Genomic DNA, 20,196 nt, shown 5'->3' with positions numbered 1-20,196 from the left:
GAGATGGCAGAGTTTAAGGTCACTGCTTATGAAGGGTGCTCTAAGAATGGCAGTAAACTGTTTCATTTATCTCAAAGTTAAACTTGATCTTGTTTTTATATTTGCATCATTTTCATCCTAGGGGAGGCCATGAGCCGTATCTAATTTATTTGGGAGTTATAAACAATTTTTTTTCTTTCCACAAAGCTATTTCTTCATTTTCACACATGACTCTGATTTATTTAATTTACCATTTTTTTCAACTTGAGTGATATGTGTGTGTCAGAAATATTTAATCATTAGTTTATTTTCATAAGTTTTCCTATCTTTTGAAGTCATGACAATCTGAAGTCAGGTGTCATTTTTTTTACTCTGATTATACAGCAACATTACTGTGAAAGTGTGCACTGTGTTTCCTTGTTAAGCTCTAAAACATTTATTCCTTAAAGCTACATTAAGCAATATTAAATGCATTTTGTTGTAGTAAAATGACCCCTTGCAATGTGAGAGTCAATCACTGTGGGTTTTCTTTCCACCATACAATTTACAGCCACCCTGTTATTTCCTGGTTTTAGATTTCTAAATTTCTGTATGGGCCCAAACAAGTTCCTCCGCTGCCCTCCTCTTCACTCCTTTGCCACCTCAACTTCAGTGTCTCTGAAACATTACATTCTGCAGATCAATGTATCCAAATTTCAGATCAGTGGTGCAAGTTCCTGGCGCTGTGACAGAAAAAGTTAATTCAAAGCAGCTTACCTTCTAGCTGAAAGTCTGCAGCCTCACCACATTTTCAAATTGGAGCTGAAAGACAAAATAATCCAAAAAATTCAAGAGCCTTGTGAAAGTGAAATGCATTCCTCATTTCCATCCCCAAAACACATTTTCAACTGTTTGTTCACTTAATGCAACTTTAAGAAAATTTAAATCGTTAACTTTGGTATCTAAAGATAGTGTTTCACTGGCTTCTTAATGTCAGGATTAGTTATCACTCTGAATGTCTTATGCTTAAAGGACAATTCTTTTTCCAACCGATGCATCTTCAGAATCAACCCAGGTCAAGGGACCAAAGTCACACAAAAAGACGCTAAAGCCTCATTCCCAAAATTGCCAATTTTGAGTGGAAAGAGTATAGGGTAAGATGACTCCCCCACCAAACGATCGCAGTCATCGGTCAAGCAATAAATCAATATATCATTCAGTCCCAAACTGGCTCCTGTGTCCTGTGTTAGTTTTGGAAACAATAGCAAACCAAGGTGCAGATTTGAATTCTGATTCTTGATTCTGAAGTTATTGACTGTTAATTTTTTCTCCTATTGTGATGATTTGCTTTGCACTGTCATCTGTGTCTGAACAGGCTATAGAAATGCAGTAAACAGTAAACATCTTCACAGGACAGACTGTTGTGGGATATTGACTTTTTTAATGGGATGTACAGTGGTTGTTATGGACATTGAAATTAATATTCCTGGCTGTTTTCCAGCCACAAATAAACATTGTAGCAACCATCTAGAAACAGTGGTTACCAAATGTTGACACTTTGGCAATTACCTAATAAACACCCATCACCTACTAGGGCTGCGAGATTATGGCAAAAATCATAATCACAATAATTTTGGTCAATATTAATATCATGATTATTTAACACAATTACTCATTGACTCATGAAACAGAAATGCTTCCATTTTATTAAATGTATCAATCCACACAGACTCTGAGACACATGCAAGTGACATGCATCTCACAGAGACCTCCCATGTTTTTTAAGCTTCCAGTCAATTTCTGTCGCATTTAGTGAAGCTAGTGAAGTAATCTGCACAGACAGCTGTTTAAATCACACAATATTCCACTGTATGTTTTGAACTATTAACAGTAAACACTGAATGATGAAGGCTCAAGGAGCTGTAAAGGAAAGGGGTGTGCTGGATTTATAACACAAGACAAAACAAGATCATCATTGTGAAACGGACACAATAATTGTTTTATCTCGTTTATCTTGTTTTCATAATTGTTGGAAGCCAAAATCATAATTGAAAATAAAATTTGATTAATTGCCCAGCCCTATCACCTACTTATGAAAACCCTAGTCAGCACCTGTATTTTGAAGTAGTCACCTAATACACACGAGAAACCACCTAGTTCACCACAGCCACTGTTTAGTAGACCCTAGCAACCACTTAGGAACACCCTAGCAACCACTGACTACAGCCAGCAATCACATACAAACACCTTAGCAACCACATAGAAATGCCTTGGCAACCATCTGATACACCCTAGAAACACCCTAAGAATTTTCTGTCCATTTTGAGCAGGAAAGTGGGGAAATCACTGCTGGTTCTGTTTAGCTGGAAATTTAACTCAGCTTCAAATCAGGCCAAATTTACAATAACCTGAGACTGGTTATGTTTCAAGAGTGTAATGGCTTATGTGATGTGAGGATAATCTGGACTTATTAAATGCTTCAATAGTTTTGAAAAAGTTGTGTTTTTAAAAATTATTATTTTGGCATTTCTGCTTTATTTGATAGTGATAGTAGAGAGAGACAGGAAAGGCAGGTAAGACAGAGGGGATGACATGCAGCAAACGGCTTGGAACCAAACCAAGCCATATCCTTTGAGTGGAGAAACTCATGGAATAACCAGCCTTTTGTGGCAGCTTCCTGGAGTTTCCACTCTCGACAGAACTGGGTTGGACAGCTTGGTGAGCAGCAGAAAAGGTTTTTCAGCCACTGTGTATTTGGACACTCACTAGTATTGCTGGCATTTTTTTTTTTTCATCAACAGTAACTTTGGTGTAAAGTTATTAAGCATCCTTCAATATTTAGAACAGTTAGTTAAGTTTTTATTCTCCCAAACATTAAATGTGCTTTTTTGTCAGTTTCCTTATCCATTCTCTTTTTCTGCACATACTCACATACAAAACTGGTTTTCTCTTAGTCCCTTAACCTGGTAATGGAAATCATATTTCTTATTTACATAGCATTTCAGAAATTGTGGGATTTAAACAGACTATTAAAGTGCATGTAAAGGCACTGAATGCAACACTGTGTAACAACATGGTAATACATACATTAATTTTTCTATAAATGTAGAAGTGTGTGCATGGCTGCCATTCAAATGGAAACATTGTTTGGAAATTGAATCTTTAGTATGGTAATTGCCTGAAATATGAGAAGCTGTCTAGGCCAAAATTGAATACTTCACTTGCACATACATGCCGGTACTAAGCACTTGCACATACATGCATACTCTAATGCATACACACACACACACACACACACACACACACACACACACACACACACACACACACACACACACACTTGGAGACTTCCTCCTTGGTCAAAGGGGAGAATGAGTGTGTGTGAGAGTGTGGCCCTGTTAGCTGGCAGATGCAGACTGAGTTGGTCAGGCTCAGAGAACTGGTTACTGATGGCAGAGATCTTATCAGTAAAAAATGAGGTGAACATCTATGCAGTGAGCAGAGTGGAGGGCGGAGGAGGGGGCGGATTGAGCAGTGAGTTAAAAGTAGAGAACATTTTCTGCACGTCTGTGGCGCCACAGATCTTGTCCTGATAGTAAGTGGTGAAGATGAAGGTGATTGATTACTTGTATGGGGCCCTATAGTGACATCTTATGGACAATTGAAATAATTTTATGTTCATCCACATGGAGTAACTTGGAAATTGAGAGTTTAACAGAAGATTGATTGATTGATTGATTGACGTTAACTATAGCAATCATCTTCACTATGAGTCGAACATCTTGGACTACATCTCAGGGATGAAACCCACTAAATCATATATTGGCAATAATAAAATTGTGAAAAATAGCCTACTTTCTGATATAAAACACCAGTTTGCGTAGAGGAAAGAAACAACTATCTTAAAATTGTGGTGTAATCAAACTCACAGTTCTGTCTTCTCTTTCCTTACAGGTATGTGATGTTTGAAAGAGTTTTGTAAAAAGGGTCTCATGGATCTACCCATCCCACGTATGACACAATACAGAAGCACAATATGGATGTTATGGACATTGTCAAGATGGGCTATTTTTGTTTTTTGATGCTTTTTGATGTCCCCCAGTTTGGCCTGGAGTGTTAACAGCATGAATGCTATTTTTATTTGTCCATGTTCCTTGATTTTTTCCTAGTTTGTCCTGGACTGTTAACACCAAGACAATGTTAATATAAGAAGTGTTTATTTGTAAAATGTGAACACTTTTAGTAGTAAGTCCACACTAAATCATAAATGGCAAAAAGTTTCTGCTGCACTGCTCCCTTGAAGCTTGTTGAAACTTTCAAGCATATTGCTGCTTTAAAGGACTTAAAGCTTAAAAGGAACCCCAACTGTGAGGATTTGTATTTAGTCGACCACAGCTGCTAAAAGAGCTAACAGGTGCTGCAGGTGTGAACTGAAGACTAAAGCCAAATGCCGTGCCTACCATTTTCTTCCGCAAGGAGTCTTGTTAAATGTTAAATGCCCTCTGATAGCGAGTGAAAGCCGCTGTAAGAAACATCAAAGACAGGAGACACTGGATGCTTTCCTGTTAGGATGTAACGTTAATGTTAAACAAGCCGCTCCTGCAGTTACAGGCTCTGAAGGTGAGCCAACGGACACGACCCTGATCATCAAGGAGGAACCTGACAGTCCACCTGTTGACTCACCAATCCATAAGTGTACAGTGTTCTCCAAGTAAGACCAATACAGCAACTCAGACAGATATAGTCATGTCTGATGCAGTGGTACAGTGGCCAGTGGATGTGCACTATCCAGTGAATACAGTCCATATTTATGCAGGTAAATATGAAATTGTGTTGGATGAACAAGTAGAGGAGGCAGTCACTCCCAGGATCTGTTCCTCTCTGATGATGAACTTAGCGAGGAAAGTCAGCCACAGTAGAGACAATCTGATCCGGAATACAATGTAAGTTCATCTGAGCTCTCTCAAAGCACCCAGGAGTCACAAGCAACAACTGAACCCCTAAACATAGGCTTTTTTCTAGTGTTTGAGGAACAGTTAAAACAATTACTTTAGCATTGTTTAAAGTGTGGTTCCATGATTGTCATGGAAGATATTAGGGAGCTGCAAAATGAGGTATCACAGTTGACACTAGAGCTCACATGTGCTAACGGCTGTAGTTACAGATGGCAGTCTCAGCCTATTCTGAGTGGGACCAAAGGGGCAGGAAACTTACGCCTGGGACACACAGCCTGCATGAGGAGCCTGTGTGCATCGCGGAACCTCTTGCTTTTCATTTTGATGCCCATGTTAACAGATTAGATCAGCCACACAGCCCGTGTGAGACACGTGTGGCTGCTGCAGCGTGTCATCTAGAGATTCAAGGTCTCACCTATTTTTTTGGCGTGATGTGCGCGTTTCTTAGCAAAAATAGACAGAGAAAATGATCAGTTGACAGTCATATTGACATCACACCAGCAACATCACACCTTTCACTGTAGTTTCAATGTCTATATCTGTAGAATATGTCACAGACATGAAGTGTCACCACTGTGGGTCAGCCTCACTTGGAGCGGTAACAGCGGGGTTTAACTGGCGAAATGATTAATGTAATGAATAGAAAAAACACATTTTGTGTGAGGAGTGTATATGGCTGACACAGAAGTAGCCCCAATCAGACCCCACCATGCCTGTCAGAAAGAAAGCCGCCATCACCTTACATATTATTTATTTATTTTAACAATTGAGCACACACTTCTTAATCTTTTTCTGACTGAACTAAATAGAAATGAAATTTATAATTATATGATATGAAACATGCTATTGTTGATGGCCATTATCAAAGCCAAACTCTATGTAGAAAGATAGAGCTGGCAGCAGAAGCACCTCAGCAACAACGCTGTCTGTGTGGACGCTGCAAGCTTGTGAGATGCAGCAGATCAGCAATGCACACGCACTGCTGAGGTTCACGCAGGCTGGGTGTCTCAGGTGTTACTTTTGGCAGCATCAGTTTTCTTCAGTGGCATCCATTTTGATAAATTCGAACAGTTCTGTATTAACATGAACCTCAAAACAATAAGCGAAGACACATACACAGCACTGAGGAAGAAGTTTGTGTCCTATTATTGAAAAAACATGGGCCAAAGAGGAGAGTGCAGTGTTAACAATCATGAAATCACGAGAAGTGGAAGTTGTGCTCTGTGGAGATGGCCGGTGCGACTCTCTGGGCCACTCAGCCAAATATGGTAAATGGAATGGTAAATGGACTGTACTTGTATTGCGCCTTTCCAGTCTTCCGACCACTCAAAGCTTTTACACTACGAATCACATTCACCCATTCACACACATTCATACGCTGAATGGTACAGGGGCTACCATGCAAGGTCCCAACCTGCCCAACCAAAAAGGAAATCTAATAAGACTGATTTGATTTATTGAACAGGATAGTATGCAGTATTAAGCATAAATGATGCAGTGCACCAGAGTTAGCTTGAAGCTAATTTGCATCTGTAGTCCATTACAATCAAAACATACAACAGCATAGCAATCAATAATCATTCATGCAAATTCACACACTCATGGAGCAATTCGGGGTTAAGTATCTTGCCCAAGGACACATCGACATTCAGACTGGAGGAGCCAGGAATCAAACCACAGATCTTCCGATTAGTGGACGACCTGCTCTACCTCCTGAGCCACAGCCACCACAAAGCAGCCTCCGGATCGAAATAAAAGGAAGAAAGAAGGAATCAATCAATCAATCAATCAATTTTTATTTATATAGCGCCAAATCAAAACAAAAGTCATCTCAGGGCACTTTTCACATACAGCAGGTCAAGACCGTACTCTTGATTTACAGAGACCCAACAATTCCCCCATGAGCAAGCACTTGGCGACAGGGGTAAGGGGGGGGGGGGGGGGCAGAATAACAACAATCATAACAACAATCATAACAATAATGACAATGACAGAGCAGCAGCCAGGGAAGGATGCCAACAGGACAGTGAAGGACCGCGAAGGCAGTTTCCTGTGAGATGAGAAAGCACAAAAAAACTTTGGGAAAGAAGCAAAGTTAGTGACATGCATTGATGTTACATGAATGCATACAGATGGAGAGGAGGAGGAGGAGAGAGGAGCTCAGTGCATCATGGGAAGTCCCCCAGCAGTCTAGGCCTATAGCAGCATAACTAAGGGCTGATCCAAGGTGAGCCTGGTCAGCCCTAACTATAAGCTTTATCAAAAAGGAAAAGCCTACTCTTAAACATAGAGAGGGTGTCTGCACCCCGGACCGAATCTGGAAGATGGTTCCACAGGAGAGGAGCCTGATAGCTGAAGGCTCTGCCTCCCATTCTACTTTTAAAGACTGTAGGAACCACCAGTAAGCCTGCATTCTGGGAGCGCAGTGTTCTAGTGGGATAATACGGTACTATGAGCTCTTCAAGATATGATGGTGCGTGACCATTAGGGGCTTTGTAAGTTAGGAGAAGGATTTTAAATTCTATTCTAGATTTTACAGGCAGCCAATGTAGCGAAGCTAAAATGGGAGAAATGTGATCTCTTTTTCTAGTTTTAGTCAGTACACGTGCAGCTGCATTCTGGACCAGCTGGAGAGTCTTTAGAGACTTGTTAGGGCAGCCTGATAATAAGGAATTGCAATAATCCAGCCTAGAAGTAACAAATGCGTGGACTAGTTTTTCTGCATCTTTTTGGGACAGGATGTGCCTGATTTTTGCGATATTACGTAAGTGAAAAAAGGCAGTCCTTGAGATTTGATTTATGTGGGAGTTAAAGGATCCTTTATCCTGATCAAAGATAACTCCCAGATTCCTTACGGTGGTGTTGGAGGCCAGGGTAATGCCATCCAGACTAGCTATATCATTAGATAATGTGTTTCTAAGGTGTTTAGGGCCAAGCACAATAATTTCAGTTTTATCTGAGTTTAATAGAAGAAAATTGCAGGTCATCCAGGACTTTATGTCCTTAAGGCATGCTTGGAGTTTGTTTAACTGATTGGTTTCATCTGGCTTCATTGATAAATATAATTGGGTATCATCTGCATAACAATGAAAATTTATGGAGTGTTTCCAAATAATATTACCTAAAGGAAGCATATACAAGGTGAATAGAATTGGTCCAAGTACAGAACCTTGTGGAACTCCGTGTCTAACCCTTGCCTTCACGGAGGATTCATCATTAACATGTACAAACTGAAATTGGTCTGATAAATAGGACTTAAACCAGCTTAATGCAGTTCCTTTAATGCCAATTAAATGTTCCAGTCTCTGCAAAAGGATTTGATGGTCAATTGTGTCGAATGCGGCACTAAGAAGTATAGAGACAAATCCTTTGTCCGATGCAGTAAGGAGGTCATTTGTGACTTTCACCAGTGCTGTCTCTGTGCTATGATGCGCTCTAAATCCTGACTAAAAATCCTCAAATAAACTATTGTTCTGTAGAAAGTCACATAACTGATTAGAGACTGCTTTCTCAAGGATCTTAGAGAGAAATGGAAGGTTAGATATAGGTCTATAATTGGCTAAAATGTCTGAATCAAGAGTAGGCTTCTTAAGAAGAGGTTTAATTACAGCTACTTTAAAGGACTGTGGTACATAGCCTGTTACTGAAGACAGATTGATCATATCTAGTAAAGAAGTGCTAACTAAGGGTAAAGCTTCCTTAAGCAACCTAGTTGGGATGGGGTCTAAGAGACAGGTTGATGGTTTAGCTGAACAAATCATTGAAGTTAGTTCAGAAAAGTTGACTGGAGAAAAACAGTCCAAATATATGTCAGGATTTACAGCTGTTTCTAAGGTGCCTGTGTTTGGGGAGAGAACGGTGCCTGTTGAAGGCAGGAGGTGGTTAATTTTGTCTCTAATAGTTAGAATTGTATCATTAAAGAAGCTCATAAAGTCATTACTACTGAGAGTTATAGGAATACATGGATCAATAGAGTTATGACTCTTTGTCAGCCTGGCCAAAGTGCTGAAAAGGAACCTAGGGCTGTTTTTATTCTCCTCTATTAATGCTGAGTAATAGGCGGCTCTGGCATTACAGAGTGCCTTCCTATATGTTTTAAGACTATCTTGCCAGACTAAGCGAGATTCTTCCATTTTGGTGGAACGCCAAATGAATGAATGAAAATGAATGAAGAATACAGATTTTGTTAATGATCACAGGCATACTTTACAGAGCTCATGGTGAGTCAAATTAACATGCTCACCATGGCAAATAATGATGTTTAGGATAAATAAATATTATCTTTGGATACTATTTGGAGACCAACAGCAAATAAACGAATGCGCACAAGTATTCTCTGAAGTGTGCTCTTTCATTTGGTAGAGGCGTTTCTTCATCAAAGGTCATACAACGTAAATATTTTGGGTTTTGGTGTGCTTCTCCATGCATCTCCCATAGGCTTCAATAGAACTGGCACCAAAGTCTGGCACAAAGCAGAGCATTAGAATGTTGGTATTATGACATAATGACCCTTCCTTCTTTTATAGTTTCCTTGCTCTGAACTGGCCAGAGTGAATCCTCAATGCATTCTGTCGCTAAGAAAACCATAAGAACACATTCTACAACAGATTAATGTCTCAGTGTTTGTATGTAAAATATATCAGTAGGTTGCCTACATGCCACCTTAATATTTACTCTGTGTAATAGTAACTGTCATGCTTAAACCGGCAATAACACATTTTTTTGGCCACTTGGAGACAGTGGAAACAAGTTGTGAACATTGATATATCATTCATTTATGGCGAACAGGAAGTAGCCTACAATAAAGGAGGAAGCAGCCTCCAATAAAAGCTGGTGGATCGGGGGTGAGCATCCTTTAGAACTGGTGTGTCTCAAGGGTTCCTTTAACATTCATAGTCAGTGTTAAGTGCTGATAAGAAACAAAGCATTGTAGGAGAACTATGGCAGATACTAAAGGAGATGAGAGTGTGAGATATGCTGGAACAAGAACAAATAATCTTAAAATCGGCATAGCAGAGACTGAAAAAACAGCTGTGACTCATAGGTGGACAAAGCAAGTGTATGTCAAGCATGCCAAACTTCTGAAGGCAGCAACAAAGACATTGATTTGTAAATGATGTAAGAACCAGTGGTGTAACTACCATAACAACCCAGTCGCCAGAGGAAAACATTGGCATTGAACATTTCTGCAAACCACAGAAATGTTGAATATATACGTTTCAACACGTGAATTACATATCATATCAACATTTCTACGTAGTGTATTAACATTTCTACCCATTGAATAATGATGTTTTATGGTGTGACAACGGTGTGGTTTAGGTCTGGTTAGGTTTAGGCACAAAGACCACTTGGTTAGGGTTAGGGAAAGACCAGGGTTTGGGTTAAAATAAAAATAAAAATAAAAATAAAAACGATGATTGCCGATGTCTCACTAAAAAAAGCTGGCTTTCTCATCAGAAAAATGGCTGCAAATGTCCTGACGTCTCGCTAAAAACACCCGCTTTTGTCGGTTGAAATGGGAAGCGGACATTAGTTGCGGTTGCAAGGTGGTCTTGAACCGCGTTCTCTGCTGATTTCCAAGAAACTTACCAACCATACCCCTCCTTCTCCTATATAGGAAAGATCAACTCATATAGATCACATGTGAATTACGTCACTTTAGAAATGTTGAGATGATACGTATTTTGGAAATGTTGATATAATACGTTTTGTTGAAATGTTGACATAATACGTTTTGTTGACATTTTCATATGATACGTTTTGTAGAAATGCTGAGATGATATGTTTTGTTGACATTTTGATGATACGTATTGTTGAAATGTTAATATGCTACGTTTTGTAGAAATGTTGATATGATACGTTTTGTTGAAATGTTAATATGCTTCGTATTTCACGTGTTGAAATGTAGATGTTCAACGTGTCTGTGGTTTGCAGAAATGTACAGTGCCAATGTTTTATTCTGGCGACCAGGCTGACCATAAATGCATATAATACAGCTGCATTGGGGCCCGTAACGGATGAGCCCTTGTTTATCAGTTAATTTTATCTTGCCATTATCATATCAAGAGTATCTAAATTAAGTTTAACTAAGGATTAATGGATGATTTGAAGTTCAAAAATGTGTAAATGTGCCCGCACGGAATTCTGGGTCATGGACATGCATATAACTGCGTGGCAAAATCCACAAATAAGAAAGACAGCAAGACGGTAACTGAGAAACGGTGCAGTACAAACAGAAAAGTGGGTTTAAGAAGAGAAAACTGAAAGAAGCAGCCAAAAAAGACAAGGCAAAACTGCCAAAAATAGTCAATTTGTTAGAAAGAAGGACGACAACCAGATAACTGCAGCATCAAGCAGTAACAGCAGCATAGAGCCGAAGAAGACACCTCTAGTACTAATGCTAGCACCAGCATGCCATCTAGAGATGGTGAAAACAAGGTGGAAGAGGACATGTCGGAGCCGCTGGAGCCACTACAGCCGCTGGAGCTGCCAGAGCTGCCAGAGCCTATTGCTACATCTGCCGCCATCTCATCTCTGCATGAGTATCCCATGGACAGGGGACATTTTCCTGAGAATGTAGACGCAAATGTCAAATATTATATTGTGTCTAAGGGGCTATGCATACCCCTGGGCTCTTTCCAACGGGATCCAACACAGGGCAACTGCTGCTTTTCCACTGCCTACCACACCAGCAAAACCAAATCTGGATTGGAGATACCACGGACATGGCTATGCTACTTGCCCAAGCTAGATGTAGCATATTTCGAGACATGTGAGCTTATGAACGTTCAGCAAACGCAGAGTCCTATTTTCACGTGACTGTGTTGACATAGTGATCTTCCAGCTGACACAGAGATTCATAGGTTTTAGGACAACAGTGGACACATTCAAACTTATACAGCCTGAAATACTGTGCACTGCACCAGATGAACTTTTTGAGCAAGCACACAAGTTATGTCAGATTTAGAAAGATGACATAACCTTGACATTTACGATGCAACTCCTGTCATTCCATGGGTGTTTAAGAGAAAGTATCTCAAAAGTGAAAACAATCCAAGAACTAACCACGATGTTCATTGTAGACAACAACTACATCACTGCCAGCTTTGGGGAAGTCTGTACCATTTCATTGCTTTTCTTAATCCCAGTGACTGTAGCATCTGCCGAACGTTCCTTTTCCAAACTGAAGCCTATTAAATCTTACTTGAGGAGCTCAATGGACAGACCTGTTTATCTGGACTTGTCATGCTATCAATCAAAAATGTATGTGCCTGCCAGCTGGACCTAAAGGATTTAATAGACAACTTTGTACAGTGAAAGCCCGGAGAGTGTGCCTATGATGTAAGTAGAACTTATTTATTATTTATTTGACTAATAATCAACTGACACACTTGTGTTTTGTGTTTGTAAGGCCAATGTGCAGACATGAATAATGTTGTCAATGTGTGGGTGCGCTGTCACCGATACTGTCTTCATCTGCGTCAAGGTGCGCCATCACCGATAATGTCTTCATCTGTGTCAAGGTGCATCGCCACCGATTATGTTTTCATCTGTGTCAAGGTGCGCCATCACCAGTTATGTTTTCATCTGTTATGGTTCATCTGTTATGGTGCAATTCATTTAGGCATCAACTGTGCAGTGCATTTTGCTGTTGCTGGCTGTTTTAAAGCTGCAAGCTTTCACTTTTTTGAGAGGGAAGGTGCTTAGGGACTCTGCTTTCCTGTAGAAACACCTGAGTGGAGTCTTCAGGTGCTGTCCAAGGTGCTGAAGTTATGAAAGTGCAGACACAGGTATCTGAAACACAGACACTATAACTGCCACTGTGGACCACAAGTGATGCATATTTATGAAATTCTTTCAAAATTATTCTAACTAAATCTTAATACAGGAACGAGGCTGCTTTTGTATTGGATCAATCTGTACGGAAGGGAAAGGGGATTAGAAGAGGCAGAAGGAAGGCAGACCACAGACTGAATAGCAAGCAGAACATTATGATGCATTGTGATGGGCATGGCCCACTCTGACCACCTTGCACTGGGGCCCAGAGCTGACTTATTGACTCATCGCCATTGTGTAGACATGCCTCAGGCCCAACAGGCTGATTAAGGTCTGAGACCTTGTAAAAAGAATCTTAGACTTTTGCACATACCACAATGATGTTTTTATTTTTTTTATTTTGGTTCAATTTATGACGTAAAAAGTAACTATGCATTAATGTTTGCAGAAAATATTGTGTATTTTTCCATATCCTAGAGAGGCTGTGTTTACATCTTTTCAATTAAAAAGTCACCGAAATATGTCAAGGGGTGCCCAAACTTTTGCATACAACTGTATATTACTGTAGTCATACTTAATTATTTACATTTCATGCTACTTTATTTGGGGGGAAATATTGTACTTTTAATTTCACTATGTTTATTTGACACAGTTACTGGTTACTTTTCAGATTAAGATATTAAATATAACAAATCAATGCATTGTTCTCTACAGATTATTTGTGTGGTCTATTACACCAGCAAACTGTGAAAATGTCCATCATGGTTATCAACATTTATCCATTTGGTTCTGAGGACTATGAAAACAAAAAATATTCACATTCAGTACATTGGAACCAGTGAAGTTTGCTTAAAGAAAATAGCTTAAACAAGGATTTGATCATCAAAATTGTTTAACAGCTGATGTACATGTATATGACTGATTTGTGTGTGTGTGTGTGTGTGTGTGTTTGTGTGTGTGTGTGTGTGTGGGGGGGGGGGGGGGGGGTGTTGTACACATGCATGTCTACACAGTGTCAACAGTATTAGTGGCAGTGATGGAAAGCATTCCAGTATGAAGAGTACAGGTTCAGAGGGCAGCTACTCTCTGACCACAGTGGACTTCAAGACCTTCAGGGTCTCATGGAACCAAGAGATTCATCACAACCGGGAGATGTGGAAGGCCCAGGCAGCCAAAGGTATACAGACCTCTGACTATATGTCACTCACATAAGTCAACCTTTAAAAGTCTGTTTATGGCATCATAATAGATTCTTAATGTTGAGCTTACAGTTGCCAGCCTCACACACACATAGAGGTACGTTGAACATAGTTACAGTGTGACGCTAGCAGTTGAAAAGATGTTGATGGTGCAAATAAGCATGTCAAGCATACAAAAGGATAAGTGACCGGTCGGAGAAAAATCATTGATTTTCTTGCGGGTGCTGACAGTTACACATTAACCACTATCAACATTCTCCACCGGCATCAGAATCATGTAAACTAAACCAAGCAGTTCTTGGGGTATCTCCATAGCTGCCATTAGCCCTTTGAGGCTAGCTATTGCAAATTCAGCCCACCATGTGGCAGCATCAGGATAAAGCATCAGGATATATCGCTGACCTATTTTCCAGAAAAGCAGCCCCTTATCACATTCATTCTCTCCCACACATTAATGTGTACTATGTCAAGTCATAAATGTCAAATGAAGTAATACTAAAAAGAATTTTACTGTTGTATTGTCCATGTAAATTTGCATTATTAATGCACTGTATGTATTTCTAAATGGCGTGTGTGTGCTGGTAGACCTTAAGGAAAAGGCCAAGACAGAGGCAGAGGAGGGTGGCCAGGAAGAGAAGGAGGCGAAAGAGAAGAAAGAGTCTGGGAGAACTGATGACCACCCCAACACAGGACAGGAGGAGATAAAAACAGATGTGGAGGGACAGGAGGAGGTAGAGAACAGGCAGCAACAGGTGGAGCAACAGCCTAAAAAGGAAGAAGGAGACAATAATCCAGGAGGGGCTGCAGGCTCAGGCCCAAATTTCATTGATAATAAGAAGCCTGAGAACCACACAGATGAACAACAGCAGCAGCAGCATCAGAATGGTATGCAGCCCAACAACTTTAAAGGATAGGTTCACAATTTTTCAAATCTGTTTTAAAACAACAATCAGGTGTCCATATGAACACTGAAAGAGGTTTTCCTCACTGTAATCATTCCTCCTTTTCATACTAGCTTTTCAAAGAGCCCCTTCAAATGTGCTTTAGATGTAAGTGATGGGGGCCAAAATCCATATTGTGTCCACACAGTCATTTTGTGGAAAAATGCAGTTAAAGCCATAGTATGAGTATAAGTAGAAGTATTCTGCATTAAAATGTCCAAAAACAACTAGACCGATATATATTTTGTTGAGTTGTGCATTTACATTATCCCAAATGTTTCCAACATTTGCAAACTCAAAGAAATCGGTAATTTTAATTAAAGATATGGTCCGTTTCATTTGGCTGCCTGTCAATGGTGTCATACCCCCTATATGGGGGTATGCAATATACCAGTATTGACAATAACCATGTTATTTAAAAAATGAAATAATGATATCATGTCAATAAAAGACATATGTTAATATTGTGTAAATAATCCAGCGCCTCTTAAAACCCTTTAACATCCAATGGCCCATCCGCGGGCCATCACACTGTTAAGTGCACAACTATGCTATGTACACAACTCCTGTCTTTAAGTGGGTACTCCTGCGACACATCTTTGGAAAGCTAAGATTCTTGTGATTCCGTTGATGCAAACCATTTCAAGATACAATCACAACAGCAGGTTCAATCAATGCCTCTGTCAGACCACCAACAAATGAACAAACAATTACAAATTCACACTACTCACCCATGAAGCCTCATATTACTCCACTGACTGACACAACTGCGACAAAAGTGTCTTGTTACACTGGCAAAGGTCAATTTGATCCAGTCCAGTAAAATATTTATTCCAAAACACATCATTACATCAATAAATATCCACGAACAGCTTTATATGCAGAAAGTTTAGTGTCAATGGGGGAACAAAGCACTAAAATGTGTTTATGCCTCAGTTACTCTGAAGCAGGGATTTCAGATCAGTGTCGGTGTCTACACATCGGATCACATTGGTGTCTCTAAATGGCTTTTTTTGGAATGCCTAGACATACCCTCAGAAGAACATATATAATATTAATTTTCTGTAGTATTGTTATTTAATTTAAACTTGGACTAGGTAAGGCTCCATGCTGTGGTCCGATTGTGTTTTCCAGCTAATAAGTTACAGCTATAGGTAACTGTTTGAAAAAAATATTCAGGCGGAAATAAAAACTTTATACTTCTGTGTTCAAATTTCTTTCAAACTTTGTACAGTTATGGTTACCGACTCTCTCTCCACCTCCCTACACTCGTATTTTGAGTGTAATTCATTTGCCAGAAAAGAGGCAAAACACACTATAAACAAAGTTAAAGATGATTTGACTGATAACCTTTTTTCAAAAATGTTCTATAGATATCGCGATAATATAGTTATCGTGAATCCTTTTTACCATGATAATCATGTTGTGAAAATCTGATATAGTGACAGCCCTACACCTGGTACTAAAATGCATTGTTGTTTTCTCAATTGTGATCGGATCTCAACATGCAAATTAGCTAGGCTGACCTGGCAGACTTGTCAACAAACATGGCAAGCCCCAGGTCGAGGAAACTACTGCTACAGACGTCATTCATTTCTAAATCACTTTTTGTGAGTGAAGACTCTGCAGCTACTTGTAGTTTTTGTGGGGTTTGCCTTAGCTGACAGGAAGAGGTGGAGCTCGGTGACCTTTCAACTTAATGGGCTGATTGGGGTGCACCGGGTACCCTTATTTAACAACTAATCTTTATCTTAAGGATTGAGTCCACAATCAGGCCAAGTAGTGACTGATTACCAATATATGCCAGCAGAAAACATACTGATAATATGAATAAAGATAATGATAATATGATAACTTTATATCACACACACACCACATAAATGCTGTGATAGAAGTCCTTGCAGTGCAACAAAGACATGACTCTTGCTAACGTTATATGGACTGATCTATCAAGTAAGTAAGTAAGTAGCCCTGTTCCATATCTGTTAAGTCCTGGATAGCAGCTCAGTAACTCGTACCAACTAAATGTTGCAAGTTGACATCAAGCATTTATCAGCCAACATCACACACACAGACAAGATTTTTGAACCTCTGCCCACTGATGAAACAAACCCTTTTAACAATCACAATGAATCAGCAAGCAGCTGCTTAATATATCAAAATTATTTTACCATATAAACTACCATTAAAAACACAACCCTACTTAATAAATTAAAACAGACTCACCAGTTTGCCTTGATGTGAGAGGAGCAGATGACAAAAAGTTCACAAATGCTCTTTCTAATGCTTAATTCATAAATAACAGTAATGTACAAATCTTTTACGAGTTGTCCAGATCTCTTCCATTCTTCACTAGTTGTTACTAACCAGTTAGCATTAGCAACAATAAATCAATACTCACAGTCACTTTCCTCAGTTGAAACCATTCACTGTATATAAAAATGGACGTCGTGACAGCTCCCCAAAAGTGAAGCCAAAACATCTTGATCGCTCCCTGGTGGCTGGCTGCAGTATAGGACATAAATTCCGCCCCCTCCATGTTAGTGGATGGCACATGCGCCAAACTAAAATACTAAACTACATGTCAAATAAAATTTTTCAAAAAGATGTTTTCTGTCATTTTAGGTTGCTTTTATCACGTTGATGTATGTCCAAGTGCTCATTTTTCTGATAAGTTAATTTTTTTTATTAATTACTTATTGACTATATAAAAAGGGGGTGTAATGTCATGATTGAAAGCTGTGACAGTCGCTCTCAAACCTGCGTCTGATGGTGGGATGGCTCAGGGGGCATGTCCTTTGGGCCGTCATCTTGCCTCCTGACTCTACTGTGCAGACTCTGGCTCCAAATGATATCACACAAGCAAGATGGCAGCTCCCAGAAACAAGATATTTTGGCTTCACTTTTGCATAGTGGTAGGAAGTGCAGGCACGTCATCCATCTTTATATACAGTCAATGGTTGAAACCAAGCAGCAACTACCACTACTGAAGCCATGGTGGAAGTATCTTAAAGTGACAGCCACTAGCTGCTCCAACTGACTCCTATTCAAAAAGTCTCATCTTCTCTCCAGAAATACTAAGGCAGTTTTTTCAATGAGTCATTATAGTTTCAAACATTGAAACATTGAAACATTGCTGGTGGTAATTTTGGAAATTATTGCTCCATTAATAAGATTTGAAGACTTTTGAATTTGCAAACAAAAGTTTTTGATGTGCATTTTAATCACAAATTTATTGTGCTCGCAATAAAACATTTTTTGATTGCAGTGTCAATAGTTTTGCTCTCAAATCTATTTTTTGATTGCAAACCTGTTTGCCTTCTGTTTGATTGCATAATAAAGACACAAAAGTAACTCCATAATATTTCACCAAAAATCAGAGATTAGAGAAAAAAGTCCAAAAACTGAAAAGACATTTGTGTATCAGAACTTTGTTTTTTCTTCTTTCCTCCCCTATTAATCATCTCACCACCCCTCAGATTTATCTGGTGACCCTTCGGAGGGGCCCAACTCCTATGTTGGGAACCAGTAACATGCTGCTTACACAGTGATGCTTCATATTAATAATCTAATGATGTCATATATAATAATATATCAGTCATAGTGAGTAAACCACTACTTTTCTGCAATACTTTAACTACATCAAGCTGATAACAACTAATACATAAGTAGGATTTTTCATGCAGGACTTCTGCGTGGTATTTTTACATAAGTGAAGGATCTGAATACATTTTCCACTACTGATACTCAAACAGCCAAGCTCGATCAAAAGAGAAGAAACTTTCAAGAATCATGTGAGGAAAATAAGGTGTCTCACAATTTAATACCAGATTGCAAGAAGCTGTCAGTTAAGAGATTGTGATTCCATGCTAATTCAGATTTTACTTTCTCTGCAGACCCTCAGCCTGACTGCCCTCGAATTCATTACTGCAAGAGACCTAGTTACTGTGCCAGCTCCTACCGGCTGGTCAGGTCAAAGGTCACAGAGATGCGGCCCATTGACGCTAGGGGGAAAGCCAGGAGACTGCAGCGTATCTCCCTGCGTCGCAGGAAGTGACTTCATAGTACAGAATGTGACATCCGTGTGATGTACTATTACTTGGTAACCAGTCTTTGTTTGTTCTGCTTCATGTTAAATTTGTATATGTCAGTGTTGCTGCATTATCATTACCCTATACTGGTGATGTCACTCCTCTTGTTCCACTGCCAAACCTTCCTTTGTATGGTAACTCTTCTTTTAAACCTCCTCTTAAACTTTTAGAAAAAAACATTTTCATCAATAATTTCTTAATTGTCTTATTTGTTTAACATGTAAAAGTACATTGATAAAAGTGTTTAGCAATTTTATGGTTGTATACTTTATTGTGCCTGTTGGCCTCCCCATTCCCTCAACTGCTTGACCTCCTTCTCTCATGGCCAGCCATTTACATGTAGTTGCATTCATTATTTTACAGTTGATTCTCTGGTCTGTTTTTGCCTATTTGTTATATTTAGGGCTGGTATGGAATTTAAATACTTCTGTGGCTTAACGTTTCAGAAGTTTGGCTTCTTTTATTAAGTGTAAGAGGGATTTTGAAGAAAGCATGTTTATATTTCTTGAAGTAAAAAAAAGTTTTAGTATCTGTACTGAAACTCAGGTATCATATCAGCACGAATGTCAAAACGTTTTGATATCCATCCCTAATTAAAGATCACAAAATAGTAGAGAAGAAACAAGAAAGTAGAGGTCACTTGATGTGGATGAGGCTGGCACCCAATGGTACTCCTGTCTGTCGTCCACTTCTCTAAGTCAAAAGGAGATGGACATACACAGACAGTGTTAGTTATTTTCATTCAATTTTTGCTCCCAGGAGGATCAGTGAGGTCCAACACTGATGTTGGGTGATGTGGACTGGCTCAGGGTCGGTATTCCAGTTCATCCTAAAGGTGTTGGATGGGGATGTGGCCAGGGCTATAAGCAGCCCAGTCAAGGTCCTCCACACCAAACTAGGCGGAGAATTCCTTTGTGGACCTGGATTTGTGCACAGGGGCATTGTCATGTTGAAACGGAAAATGGGCCTAAACCATAACACAAACTGTTGACACAAAGTTGGAAGAACACTATTGTCTAAAATATCACTGTATGCTGGAGCATGGGACCCAAATCAGGAAAAACAGACCCAGACCAAAAAGACACGAAAGGATGTGGACAGGGGCACTTTTTAGTTTACAACTGTTGAGTGTGGTACAAGTCAATTATTGCTACCATGTCAATGTCTAGAATGGACTACTTTCATAGTCAGCACTGACCAAATCCTGTGTTTAAAACTTTGTGAATCCATCCGTGTCATTTTTGTGTATGGCCTATAGTCATACAATGCCTTA

The 20,196-nt window shown here is 39.5% G+C and overlaps 1 protein-coding gene across 1 annotated transcript in view; it reads left to right on the top strand.

Annotated features, from left to right (window-relative positions):
* The window catches only part of pde1ca (phosphodiesterase 1C, calmodulin-dependent a), a 102,450-nt gene extending 83,271 nt beyond the window's left edge, over positions 1 to 19,179 (top strand). The window contains exons 15-17 of the mRNA XM_042399416.1: positions 13,706 to 13,869; positions 14,477 to 14,776; positions 18,729 to 19,179. Coding sequence (XP_042255350.1) covers positions 13,706 to 13,869; positions 14,477 to 14,776; positions 18,729 to 18,889 — 625 coding nt within the window. The 3' untranslated portion in view covers positions 18,890 to 19,179. The remainder of the gene's footprint in view (positions 1 to 13,705; positions 13,870 to 14,476; positions 14,777 to 18,728) is intronic.
* Positions 19,180 to 20,196: the final 1,017 nt, after the last annotated feature.

The sequence above is a fragment of the Thunnus maccoyii genome, chromosome 21 (assembly GCF_910596095.1).
Source record: "Thunnus maccoyii chromosome 21, fThuMac1.1, whole genome shotgun sequence".
NCBI lineage: Eukaryota > Metazoa > Chordata > Actinopteri > Scombriformes > Scombridae > Thunnus > Thunnus maccoyii.
Note: the sequence above shows the minus strand (reverse complement) of the source record. Positions and strands in the feature narration are given on the sequence as shown.